Genomic DNA, 11,935 nt, shown 5'->3' on the forward strand with positions numbered 1-11,935 from the left:
CAGGGGATCTTAGTGGCATACAAGTGGTATGCAAGAAAAGTTTATCATAAAGGTGATCTAGGAAGAGAAAATAGGGGCTGGTAGAGTCCAAGTATTCAAAGAAAAAAAAAAAAGAAAAAGATGCCCTGATTTGATGCTTGGAGAACCCTGTTTGGAGAGTCAGAGTACAATGCCCAGAATATGCAACCTAAGAAAGGAAGTTGTTAGCATTTATTTTTGCCTGCTGTCACATCTTTTGAGACACAACTAGCTCATCAAGAGTCAAAGTGACAGAAAGGCAGAAGATTTGCTGTGCCTGTAAGACAGGTCAAACCATCACAAATGAAAATTTTTTAATAAATAGTTTCAAACCTTTATCTGAGGAAGTAGAAGGAAAGCACTGGTACCTAGCAATCTATAAAGAGAGCTGAAGAAGCAGGCAGGCAGGCAGGCAAACACGTGCACACACTCACTCTGACACACAAATGGGGGGAATTTGAAGGCCTCAAGACTCAGATCTGCCTTGGGGAAGCTGAACAAAGATACTGTGGATCCTCAACATGAATCTTGTTACTTGATGTTTATTTTTAATGCTAAGATTCAACCACGTGCTGCTCTAAGAGGATTGTTCTGTCAGTTTTAGTGCCAATCCCAGGCTCTCAAATTAAGTTCCAGGCACCATTATGCTGCAGACTAGCTCATCGTGAGCAGGGAGCTGCTGATTTTCCCCAAGGGCTGGGAGCTGGGAACTCCTGCTAGAGACAAACCCAGCTGCACTGAACACTCTGTCAGCAGAGGTGTCGCCCAGCAATATATCTTTGGCCTTCACTTCAGGGTTAATGATCATCCAGGGAGGCAAAGATTACCATCCTTTAAACCGTAAGAGCGGAGCACAGTGCTACAAGTGATCGATTACCCCAGACAAACTGCTTAGGACTGCAGCTCACCAAAACATTGTCCAGCAAACACTACGCAATGCTGGGAGTGTTACTCGCCTCATTTTCCCTATAGTGCTTCAAATGCCTGTCCTCTGCAGGCATGACACATTTCTGTGGAGCATTAACATAATACGAATTATTTTACTAAACTCATGGCAAATTGTTTACAGCTGTTAGCAAAGCAGTGCTCTTGGCTTGGACGAGCAGCTGGAAAAGATGAGTAACTTGTCGCTGTTGCCCCACCTATCCTTATTTATTTTTGAGAAGAGGCAGCACTGCTGCTATTGCCACACCGCATTATGGAAACGCAGAGAGGCTTCTTGCTTACGTCGAATCTGGAGTAACCCAAGTCCGGCGGTGTTTGGCCAGAGGCAGAATTGCTTTGCTTTAGCCACCAGAGAGAGCTGCTGCTCAACTTTTGAGCAAAGCTCTGGCAGCTCCTGGCGCCGCACAGCTGAGGGCCCTGCGTTCCCCGGCGATGCGCTGGGGCACACTGCTGCTCATGGGCTGCTCAGCGGGCCAGGGGACAGGTTTCGGGAAACAGAGAGAATCGTGCTTAAATAAACACCCCCAAGTTTGAAGGTGCCCCCACATTAGTCATCACTCCAAACGCAGAGTGGAAATCAACCTTCTAAGACCAGATCAGGCTGAATGTGGAGATTATCCTAGGAATCGGCTGGACCCTGCCCCCAGTAAAGAACAAGTCTCTCCTCTTTGCTGCAGCAAGAGCTTCTATGGGCAGAGTCACGCGTGACAGTCAGTCAGTTCAAATTTGTGCATGAAAATCAAGTGCTTAAGCATGGAGTTTGAGATATTTGGAGGATTAGATCTAGTGTTATCAGAGGAGTGACCCTCCTAATACAAAAGCCACAGAGCAGATATTAAAACCAGCTTGAATGCTAAAGGTGAATACAGATTTACAGCTCAGCTAAAGCTTATTACACTGCTATTGACTTCACTGGAATTGTATCTGTTGCTTACAAAGTCAGACAGTCTTATTAATACATTAACATTTTTAATAAAGGGTAAAATGGATCAAAACCTGGCTGACAGCCATTCAAGTTTACCAGTAATGCAAATGTTTCTTTTTGGCAATTAAATGCTACTGAGCAGCAGCTCAGAAGTGCTAAGTATGGAGCCTTACATTTTATTATCCCTGCTTTTTCCCAGCAGTTACTGATTCCTGTCAGTGAACCTTTTAGAGGCTGGCCAGATTTTGATGGTTATGATGCTTTCAGATGTTCAGGGTAGCAAATAGTTTCCAGCTGACATTCATCCTTGCTGATTAAGTTCAATAAGGCGACCAGCAAATACAGCTAATGTTCCTATAAAACAAACTAGCATAAATATGCCAAGGAGGAGATGATCAAGCACCATTGCAACAAACTTCCATTCTTCTGAAGCCTGGGAAAGAAAGAAAGGAGATGGTAAAATCTCTGCAGAGCCCTGTTTGTTACAGCATTCTTGTAATTTACTGTCTTGAACAAGGGGAAGGCTCTTCCATAAGTGCCATTATTGCTAAGCAAAAAATGCTCATTTTCTTCTCAAAGGCAGGTCAGTGGTTAAGAAAGCCTAAGCAACCTGGAAATACAAGTTTCAACACTAAACTAACCAGAAACCCTGGCAATTTGCTGAACAATTTCATTAAGAAAAATGTTGAAAATCTTAATTGTTAGGTCAATTGTTGCTTCTGAAAGAGAGTTTAAAATTTTGAAAGCAAAACTCTTAGCTTGACCCGACTTTTGTTTTTCCATTGCTTTTTTGTTCTGATGAAATATCTAGGCAATTCCTATTAATTTAACCCTAATCCCTCCTTTGCATACCACTCTAATGCCTTGCAAAACCTTCTTGATAGCTCCATTAGTCTTTTTTTCCAGTTGTGGGACACCATGAACCGCTTACTCTGTGCCTTTTCACTGGATGCTTTTGGTGGGAGCCCAGCGCGGTAAGAGCATGCAGAGGGCAAGACACCAAGTACAGCGGGGCTCATGATTTCCACCCTGTAACTCCACCTTATGCAGTGACATGAGCTGACCTAAAGCACCTTCACTTGTGCCTTGGCTCTCCCACAAGTAGAAGAGGCTGTTGTAATTTATCTAGAGGACTCTCTGATAATGAATACTGTTTTGAGGTGGTTCAGAAGTGAATGCAGAGAAGGGACAGCCTTCAGAAGCCGCAACCTTCAGGTTTATTTAGGGAACTTGACTTTTGAAACCCCCTGGAAGTGATATATCAATAGTGCCCCGATGACACAAACAGCTGGGCTCCACTTCCGAAGGGGGCATTTGCTGGTAACCTGAAGAACCTCCTTGTAAGCCAAGGAGGAAGTGAAGCCCAGAGATGTTGAAGCCATGCCAGCCCTGCTGAAAACAACAGTTTGTCTGCAGAGAGGCAAAGGAGTCACAGGGAACATGAGACTACAGCCAGACCTATTTCACATGCTCCAGGAATTTGGTCACAGGAGCAAACACCGTGGTGTAAATCCTGTCTGTGGAAAGGAAGCACCTCCTTTGCAAGAGCATGGGTCAAATTATTTTCTCAGAGAACCCCTCTGTCTTCAGACTAGCCTGCAGCTCAACAGGAGAGGTCTGTGACCACTTAGGAAGGTGAAATACCAGGACTGAATTACTCCTGCAAAAGCTGTGTGAGCTGAAATAAAAGAGGGGTTACTTGTACTGAATGTGCTAGAAGAAGGCAGAGCTAGGTTTTCCTAGGGAACACTGCCATGTGTGACTCTATGCTTTTATCCTTCCTTTGGCTTGCAATGTGGAAAAAGTCAGTATTCAGAGTAGCTCATGCCATGCTGCATTTGGAGGAACCACTTGTAGTATTCAGGAATAAAACAAAACCTTATCAAAATTGGAAATATAATTTTTAAGTTACATTTAACACTTCTCAGATAACACTACTAGTCTTTTGCAGTTTGGCTTGATTCCTGGGTTTTCAAAAGCAGTATGATCTTACCACAGGGGCAAGATGCCTGAATGGGAGACAGAAGAAATGTGTTTTGGAACTTGCTTACAGTTATTGAAACTGGTTTCCTACTCACAGACACTCCATTTCTATGGCTTCAGATATCACATAAGAAAACCTTAGCACTAACACTTTTTCCTTTTCTATTATTTTGGGAAGCCAATATTCAATTAACATCTGGGACAATTATTTGTTGCTCCTTGTTGACTTTATTAAGGAGAGATGTCCACTGCTAGAGCCAAACCAGGACTTGGAGTGTTTTTGTAAGGCAAGGATATTTTGCCAAAAAAGTAAGATGTAGCAACTTGAAAACTAGAAATGAATCATGCACAAAAAAGTGCCTTACATTACTGGCTTCTTGGTCCGATTTCATCGTTTCCGCAATGTATTTGATTCCCTCTATAGCGTTTTTCACATCTGGATTTTTGGTAAGTGGGGAGTAGAAGTTGACAGGCACAGAACCTGACTTCCCAGAAATGTCAGAAATATCAATGTCTTCTGCAAAAATGTTTTTGTCTTGTTTGTCTCTCGATGGTCGTTTCATTGTAGAGAAAAACATGACGTTTGGGATTGTGTCAATAAAGATCTGAAAACAAAGGGAGAAGATGACAGGCGCTGGTCTGTGGGGCTGTTACAGCTGCAGCTGTGTGCTGAACAGAGACAAACCTCTCCCCTCCCAGATCGCCTCCCTTGCTGGGCCTGCTACAGATTCCCTCTCCGACTGTTTCCCTGCCCATGCCTTAGTTACACAGGGCTTTTGTCAGCCCGGGGCAGAGGGAATCACCCGCAGACCTGCCACACACTTCCCAAAGGCCATTTTTGCTGCTGTGCGCCCAGCATCCCCTCGGGAAGCGGTGCCTCGGAGCAGGGCCTCAGCGAGCGCGACCCAGCTCCAGCCATCCCATCAAACTTCAAACATATTGCCTACAAATCTGACTCAAAGAATGGGCTACAAAGAAACTTTCTTGGCTACTTAGGTTTGATTTCGCTGTTATGTTTGCTACACAGGCATGTAAGGTTTACAGTAAATTCCTTCAGAGTGATAGAGACTTGCAGCCAGAGCAATGTTAAGCACATGCAGCATTTCCTGTTGAAAGTTCCCTTCTGCAGGGATTGTTTGGGCTACAGAGGGAATCCAATATAAGCTGTGACCTTAAAAGTATAATTAGAAATACACAGAAAAACCTCATTTCATGTCATGGTTTAGTATGAACCCAGGCAGGCTTCAAAACAGTAAGGATTGCTGAATAAATCAGATGATCTTTAATACTGTCTCCCTGGCAAAGAACTTGTAATGACAGACAACCAATTTTTTCTACATCTTATGATTACCATTAGACTCCTGTTCAAGGATAGCCCAAGGGCTGCAGAGCAACTGTATACTGGAAAAGTACAGAGAAGATTTTTTAGTTTTTGCTAAACCATCTTTTGAAAAATGGGATTCTGAACTCAGGTATTCCCAGTGGCCTTTATGGTCTGCACTCATGCAGGCTGGTGGACTTGGTCATTGGCAGGCAGCAGTGCCTCGCAATCAGATGGAGAATTAGACCAGGATATGTAATTCAAGTCCAGATGGACATTTGCTTTTCTCCATTCCCTACATTTAGCTGCCCATGTTTTGTTTCACCTTTTCCCTGCAACACTGTACCCCAGTGAACAATTTTTGTTACTTAAAGGAGCACTTAAGCAACCTTGCTGACTTTATGCACAGCTAAGTAATAAACACTGGCTCTTGTGCCTAGAGACCTTTAACATGATGCATTTACTTCCCCAATTCTTTTTGACTTTTATTAGAAAACCTGCCAATAAAATATGGAGCATTCGGTGGAAACCAGCCAAGTGTGCCAAGCCACAGAGCTCACCTTCCTGACCCAGGGGGGCATGGTGTGCGTGCTGGGGGAGCGGTGGTGGGTGTTGATGACGATGACGGTGATGATGATGGAGGCGATGACGAACACCATGGTGAACAGCATGTACTTGCCGATCAGAGGCACTGCGCTGGACGTGGAGGGAATCAGCTCCACGATGACCAGCAGGAACACAGTCAAAGACAGCAGGACAGAGATGCTGAGAGTCATTTTCTCACCTGTCATAAAAAAGCCCCCCAAAATCATTGCTGCTCCTATCATTCAGTACAGAGAGCATTTATTTGAGAAGAGGGATGTGGGTGAGAGCTGTTCACACAAACACCTGTGTGCATTTACAGTGCTGCATCTCTGCCAGCATCCAGAGCAGTAAGTAGGCTGGGAAAACCCGAGAGCCTAACAGCATCGGCTCCAGTGCTAAGGTGGGAATTACCAGGAGTGACTGGGCTGAGGTGTGGGTGGTGGATATTTTTACTTGCTAGGAGCATTTGGTGGTCTCTGCATTTTGAACAATGCAGCATAGGCACCTGATTAGTGCTCCACAGCCTCCTGAGGTTTGCTTCTCTGTCTCTGGGCAGAGAGCAGACTAAAATCACATCTGATACCAGGTCAGTTGCTCTGTGACATCTCCTCACATGTAGAGGGCGTCAAAATTTGAATTATAAGACATTATTCACACATTTCTTTTATCCAGTTCAACTTTGTATAAAGTTTTCCACTCAAAAAAATGCATCAAATATTTCATAAGAAGGGGCTTACACTGAGATTAAGTGGTATGAAAAGCTGATAAGAGACAAAAACAATGAAGCAGAGGAAATGGTTGCAGAGAGCCCAAGTGGCTCAGCAGAGACAAAGGAGGCCAGAACAGGTCAGGATTACTCTGTGCCACACAAGGTGATGTGTGTGTGAGCAGGCAATGAGCCCTCTGCTCTGACATGATGCAGAAGGGCCTCTGTCACCCCTGTGTGCTCATTAGCTGCAGGATGTACTATACTAACACACTGTCTACCTATGGCAAAACATAAAAATTATCCAGCTAAATCTTTAGTTTGCAGAACTTAAAGCACCTCTATTTATTTATATCAACAGTTCCAATTTTCAGCACTTATCCTTTCTTTGCAGAATATTTAAAGCCATTACTTTCAGTGGAAATGTCCAGTTTTAGTATGCACCGGCCTTCAAGTTGGCTGATGATTTCAAATACTGGGAATTTCTCAGGAACTTCTTAGAAAAGCAATTTCTATGGAAGTAGGATGAATGAATTTACATACCTGAATCTGTGGGTAGGTAAAAAACTAACCCTGTTAAAAAGGAGAAGAGCAGGCAGGGGATGATGACGTTCACAATGAAGTAGAGAGGCAGGCGTTGCATGAGGAAGTGGTAGGTGATGTCCAGGTAAGGGGTGTCAGGGCAGCAAGCATAGTAAACCCAGTGCTTCCAGCCACGGTAATCCTTCATCACCCACTCCCCGCTCTCCATGAAGTTGCTCAGATCTGGACGATCACTCTCCTGGCAGCAAAACACCCAAACAAATTCTTAATATCAAGAGTTCTGAACAAAATCAAAACTTGGCAGGTCTGGCTCAGGAACAGGATTCCAAGTAACTCATGCACTTTGTGGGGTTTTTTTTGTAAAGAGTAAACAACTCTTGTCTATGTTATTTTTTCTTAGACTACAGCCTCTACACATCATTCAACTAAATATTTTACAGAAACAGTCAGGGACAGTAGACTGAAAAATATTACAGATAGGAGACATATCTGAGGGGACAGGGAAAGAGTCCTTGGCAATGGAAAGTCTTGAGCAGAGAAAATGTACACCCTCAAAAAAACCCCAAACCCAAGAAAACAAACAGAAGCAGAACAGGCAGCACCATAAAAAGTGGTGCAAAGCTGCCAGAGGACAGACAGGAGACTGTTAGGGCACAGGGATAATATGTATGCAGAATTTAGGAGCCAAACCAGGAACTTTTGTGCTAGATCTACAAATGAGAATTTTCTGTTTTACAGGTTGGGTCTGCTTGTTTTTTTCCAGTCAAAACTAGGTCATATTCCATTCTAAATCTGAGATTTCTCTTAAAAACACGTACAGGTCTTTGCTGCTTTTCCAATTACAAACTCTTTGCTTACCGGGTTAATAACAACCATTGTACCATCATATGTCCATGTTCCCAACTTCATACTGCAGTTCTGCTGGTCAAATGGGAAGTGGGTAACTATAATTTCACAGTAACTCTTAAAAATAGCTGGTGGTGTCCAGGTGATCAGACCTGTGTGCTCCAGAAGGACTTTGGTGTATTTTACAATGGCAAAATCACCGTCTGCACTGCAGAAGGAACAAGGACATTAAAAGTAATACGGGCAGCGTAATTAACAGAGTCACAAAAGGATTTCTCTGACTGTGGGACTGACTTTCTCTGACTGTTTCAAATGACTCCTGTGCCTGCTTCTGGAGAAGCTTACTCTGAGGAATTGTACGCGCTGGAGATGTCATGGGAAAACTGTCTCACCAGAGTGGTGCCACAAGGCAGAGCTCCTCCCTCCCTCCCTCCCTCCCTCCCTCCCTCCCTCCCTCCCTCCCTCCCTCCCTCCCTCCCTCCCTCCCTCCCTCCCTCCCTCCCTCCCTCCCTCCCTCCCTCCCTCCCTCCCTCCCTCCCTCCCTCCCTCCCTCCCTCCCTCCCTCCCTCCCTCCCCTGCTGGCACCCCTTACTTGTTGTAAAGAACAAGGTCTGGCCGCCAGATATCGTCTGAGGGGATGCGGATTTTTTTGACGCCACCGTAGTCGTCTGGATTCCATTTCAGGTTGACATCTGTCCATTGCTAAAGATGGAAGATTTCAGCCCCTGAGATCCTCTCCCAGCACTGGGGTTAGTTTGAGTACTTCACAGAAACAGCTCCTCCCTTGCTTTGGGGACATGCAGGTAAGCATAAACATATGGGAGTGGGACCACCAGCTCATTTTTACATTAACTTAAATTTTGGTTTAAGAAGTTTATTAAAAAAAAATAAATAAATAATACAAAGATAAATATATCAGAAGCCTACTGTTAGAAATCCAGCTCCAAATGCTTTTCTTAAGACTCTTAGCATCTAGAGCACTTTATTCTTAAGATCTCAGTAAAAAGAAATGCTCTGCTACCTGATCCACCTGTCCAAGTTGCCCCCGAAACTATGGCAGTGTAGTTAATTTCTGACTGTGATCAGTGCATTTATTTGGATTAGATTAAATGGTTAAGAATATTTAGTTACCTGTTTCAGGCGTACATTGGTTGTCACAATCTGATTTACTTCATCCTTCAAAAAAAGGAAAGGGAAAAAATAAAAGAGAGTATCAGCAAGCACCAGGATTAAAGGATAAAAATTGTTTCCTTAGGAAAAGGACACCATTTGGCACCACCACACAAGCCAGTGGCTCAACATTACCCACATTCATACCGTACCACACTAATGAGCTGGATGAGCTGCAGCCCCACGGTGACAACGACGGCGTCCTGATGGTCCTCCACGGGCCTCACCACCTTGTTGTAGTTACTGAACAAGTCCTCCACCAGGCGAGTCTCGTCCTCGTAGCACAGGGCCAGCCCAGCTGCAGAGCAGCGGGGGTGGCACCAGTCAGAAGGGGCAGGGAACAGGCGACAGCATCGCCAGTCTGAGGCTGGTGTGGAGGAAACGCTGGTGCGGGGACACCAAGGCCTCCCTGTGACAGTGGCCTCCAACCAGGATCACGAACATCAGACTGAACATTAGGAGTTTTCCAGCCTGAAACTGTGCTAACATGCAGTACTTATGGGCAGTTAAACACAGGAAATATCCATTCTCAGGGATTTCTGATGTTGCCTTTTCCTCCTTCAGTTCCACAGACCTTCCTGTGACAGTAACATTAAAGAAGGCAAAGCACGCCAGTCATCACCACCCAGACTCCTTGCATCCTCAATCTAAGTAGAACAATAGCTCCTCTCTACCGTGGGATTTGCTCAGGTTTTGCAGGTGGGTGAGAGAAAGAAACCCCTCCCTGTGTGGTGTAGGTCCATGGACAGCTCTGCCCACAGGCTGCCCAGCATGACCTGGCCATGCTGTGCCAAAGAGCCTTGAAAGAAAAATTGCACAAGTGGAAATGGCAGGGAGCAACCCTGTTCCAGTGGAGCCTTCACAGTGCCTGTGCATGGCTCTGCACTGCCGAGAAGCACAGGCACTGGAAAGCAGATGGGCCCTGTTTCCAGAGAGCCTGTGGCAGAAGAAGCAGGCACACGGTGTCCTCAGACTGTAGCTTCTTCACAGCGGAGGAAAGCAAATGGAAGGGGTGTTTGGGGATGTTTTTGTATGTCTCTGCCCTTAAAGGCAGTGAGAGGGAGCAGAACAGTTGAGCCTCACTGCAAGCATTTTTGGCAGACTGCACCCTTGTCTCCCCCTCTCTGTTGAATCCTGGGCCACAGAAGTCAACAAGAATTTTGCTGCTGACTCCAACCTAAGCTAGGATTTCCCCTGGTTTCCTAACTGACTTTTCACCAACTCCTTTTATGTAGCTGAGCTGAGATTGCCAAGGATTCTGCCTTGGCCTTGTCCTACCATGAGATTATGTTAAAATACTTGGATACTAATGAAAAAGGCTGTCTGTTGCAGACAGGCACCATTTACTTCCCCTGCTAGGAGGCTGAGCGAGGGTGGCCAGGAGACATCTTTCAATTTTTAAGTTATGATCACAGCATCACATCTAATTGAAGCTCTATACTTTATAAATACAATTAAAATCCTCTCTCATTTCTCCCTTCTGGTAGGCTGGCTTGGTAGGAATTTAATATACTGCTTGAAATTTTTGAAAAGCTTTTAGGATCACAAAATATTTATTCTTTTAAGGGACATTTTAAAAAGAATTATCTCAGTACAGCACATGCAGCTGCAAATCAATTTTACCTCCTTGTCAGACACCCCGCAACTTAATGAAATTTCTTGTAATGATTTTTCACATTCCGAGCCATGCTTACTAGATCCTTTCACATATTTTGAAATACATGTAGCACCAGGGCAAATGGGAGCATGAAAAAACGATTGCAGAGAGAAAAACAATTAAACACAAACTTCTCCACTCAAAATATCTGTTGTCTGAAATTACAAATATCTGAGCAGATACTAATGCACTCCAAAGCTTTCATTTAAACGACTTGGTGTGTTCATAAAACCTTACTGGTAGGACAAGATGCTCTTGGAACACACGCTTGCTCATGCTGAGGTGTGTGCAAAGCCCTGGTCCCACACACTCTGGAAGGAGACAACCCCCCTTCAAGACAATGGCTGAAACACCTTTACCTGTGGAGATGAGCAGGAGGACTACGCAATGGACCTTCATCATCCTCTTGCCGCAGTCACACAGATGGAGGCACGCTCAAAGCACCTCTGAGGTCTCTTCAGAGGGGGCTGTGCTGCTGAAATATCCCCATCAGGGTATTGATTTACAGCACCTGTTCTGGGAATGACAGCTGAGAGCCACTGCACCACCGGGCTGGAAATGGGAGCATAGTGTGTTTCACCCATCAAATATCTCCTGCAGTTTACAGAAGGTCATTTTTCTTCCTAAGTATCAATGTGATCTCTGACTAACTAAATGAATACACACACAAATAAACTAAGAAAGAATTATCTGTAAGTAACTGAACATCTTGGTGAGATCTCAGAAACATTTTTGTGAACAGAGCAACTTGCCAGGTTGAAGGTTTTGTTTCTCAGAGACAAAACAGGCACAGTCACTTATTTCTGATATGTCCCCACCAGCGTACAGACAGCATGCTGGGACAAGGCCACTCTCTTGGCTTCATAGAGGGATGGGAAATCTTGGAAGAAGCAAACAACTATTCTCAAGACAGGTCCATCTCCTTTAGTCTACCAGGACTTCCTGGTAGAGTCTCCACCTTGAAAGCTATTAACTAAGTAAGAGAAGACACCCCACCCTCCTGGCTGCAGCTACCTCTATCCTTACTGAGCTGAGAGGCTCAAGTGGTACAAACGGGACTGGTTTGTCTCTACAGCAGGGCAGATCCAGTGGATTTCTGTAGGGTGTGCAAGTGCTTGCTCTTTATTGCCATGAATTACCTGGAAAGGTGTGAAAAGTGATGTGTTTGGTAATAATAGTCATTCAGGCTAGCAAAGAAAACAAGAAACAGTGGAGAAATTTTTATATATATATATA

At 44.5% G+C, this 11,935-nt stretch overlaps 1 protein-coding gene across 1 annotated transcript; it reads right to left on the minus strand.

The window, feature by feature from the left end:
- Nucleotides 1-284: 284 nt before the first annotated feature.
- CHRNA1 (cholinergic receptor nicotinic alpha 1 subunit) lies at nucleotides 285-11,150 on the minus strand. The gene is made up of 9 exons (XM_058840488.1): nucleotides 11,059-11,150; nucleotides 9,195-9,340; nucleotides 9,004-9,048; nucleotides 8,465-8,574; nucleotides 7,885-8,080; nucleotides 7,027-7,264; nucleotides 5,753-5,976; nucleotides 4,237-4,476; nucleotides 285-2,321 (listed from the first exon to the last, which is right to left on the minus strand). Exons 1-9 carry the CDS (start codon nucleotides 11,099-11,101, stop codon nucleotides 2,190-2,192), a joined length of 1,374 nt encoding a protein of 457 aa, XP_058696471.1. The 5' UTR covers nucleotides 11,102-11,150; the 3' UTR covers nucleotides 285-2,189.
- Nucleotides 11,151-11,935: the final 785 nt, after the last annotated feature.

Source organism: Poecile atricapillus, chromosome 5 (assembly GCF_030490865.1).
Source record: "Poecile atricapillus isolate bPoeAtr1 chromosome 5, bPoeAtr1.hap1, whole genome shotgun sequence".
Classification (NCBI taxonomy): Eukaryota; Metazoa; Chordata; class Aves; order Passeriformes; family Paridae; genus Poecile; species Poecile atricapillus.

What these genes read in the sequence shown, in the direction of transcription:
- CHRNA1 (XM_058840488.1), bottom strand. Translation starts at nt 11,101, where the DNA reads ATGATGAAGGTCCATTGCGTAGTCCTCCTGCTCATCTCCACAG. An exon ending in CCTCCTGCTCATCTCCACAG is followed by an intron (nt 9,341 to 11,058) that starts GTAAAGGTGTTT and finishes GCTGCTCTGCAG; the next exon opens with CTGGGCTGGCCCTGTGCTAC. An exon ending in CAATGGTTGTTATTAACCCG is followed by an intron (nt 7,265 to 7,884) that starts GTAAGCAAAGAG and finishes TTTTGCTGCCAG; the next exon opens with GAGAGTGATCGTCCAGATCT.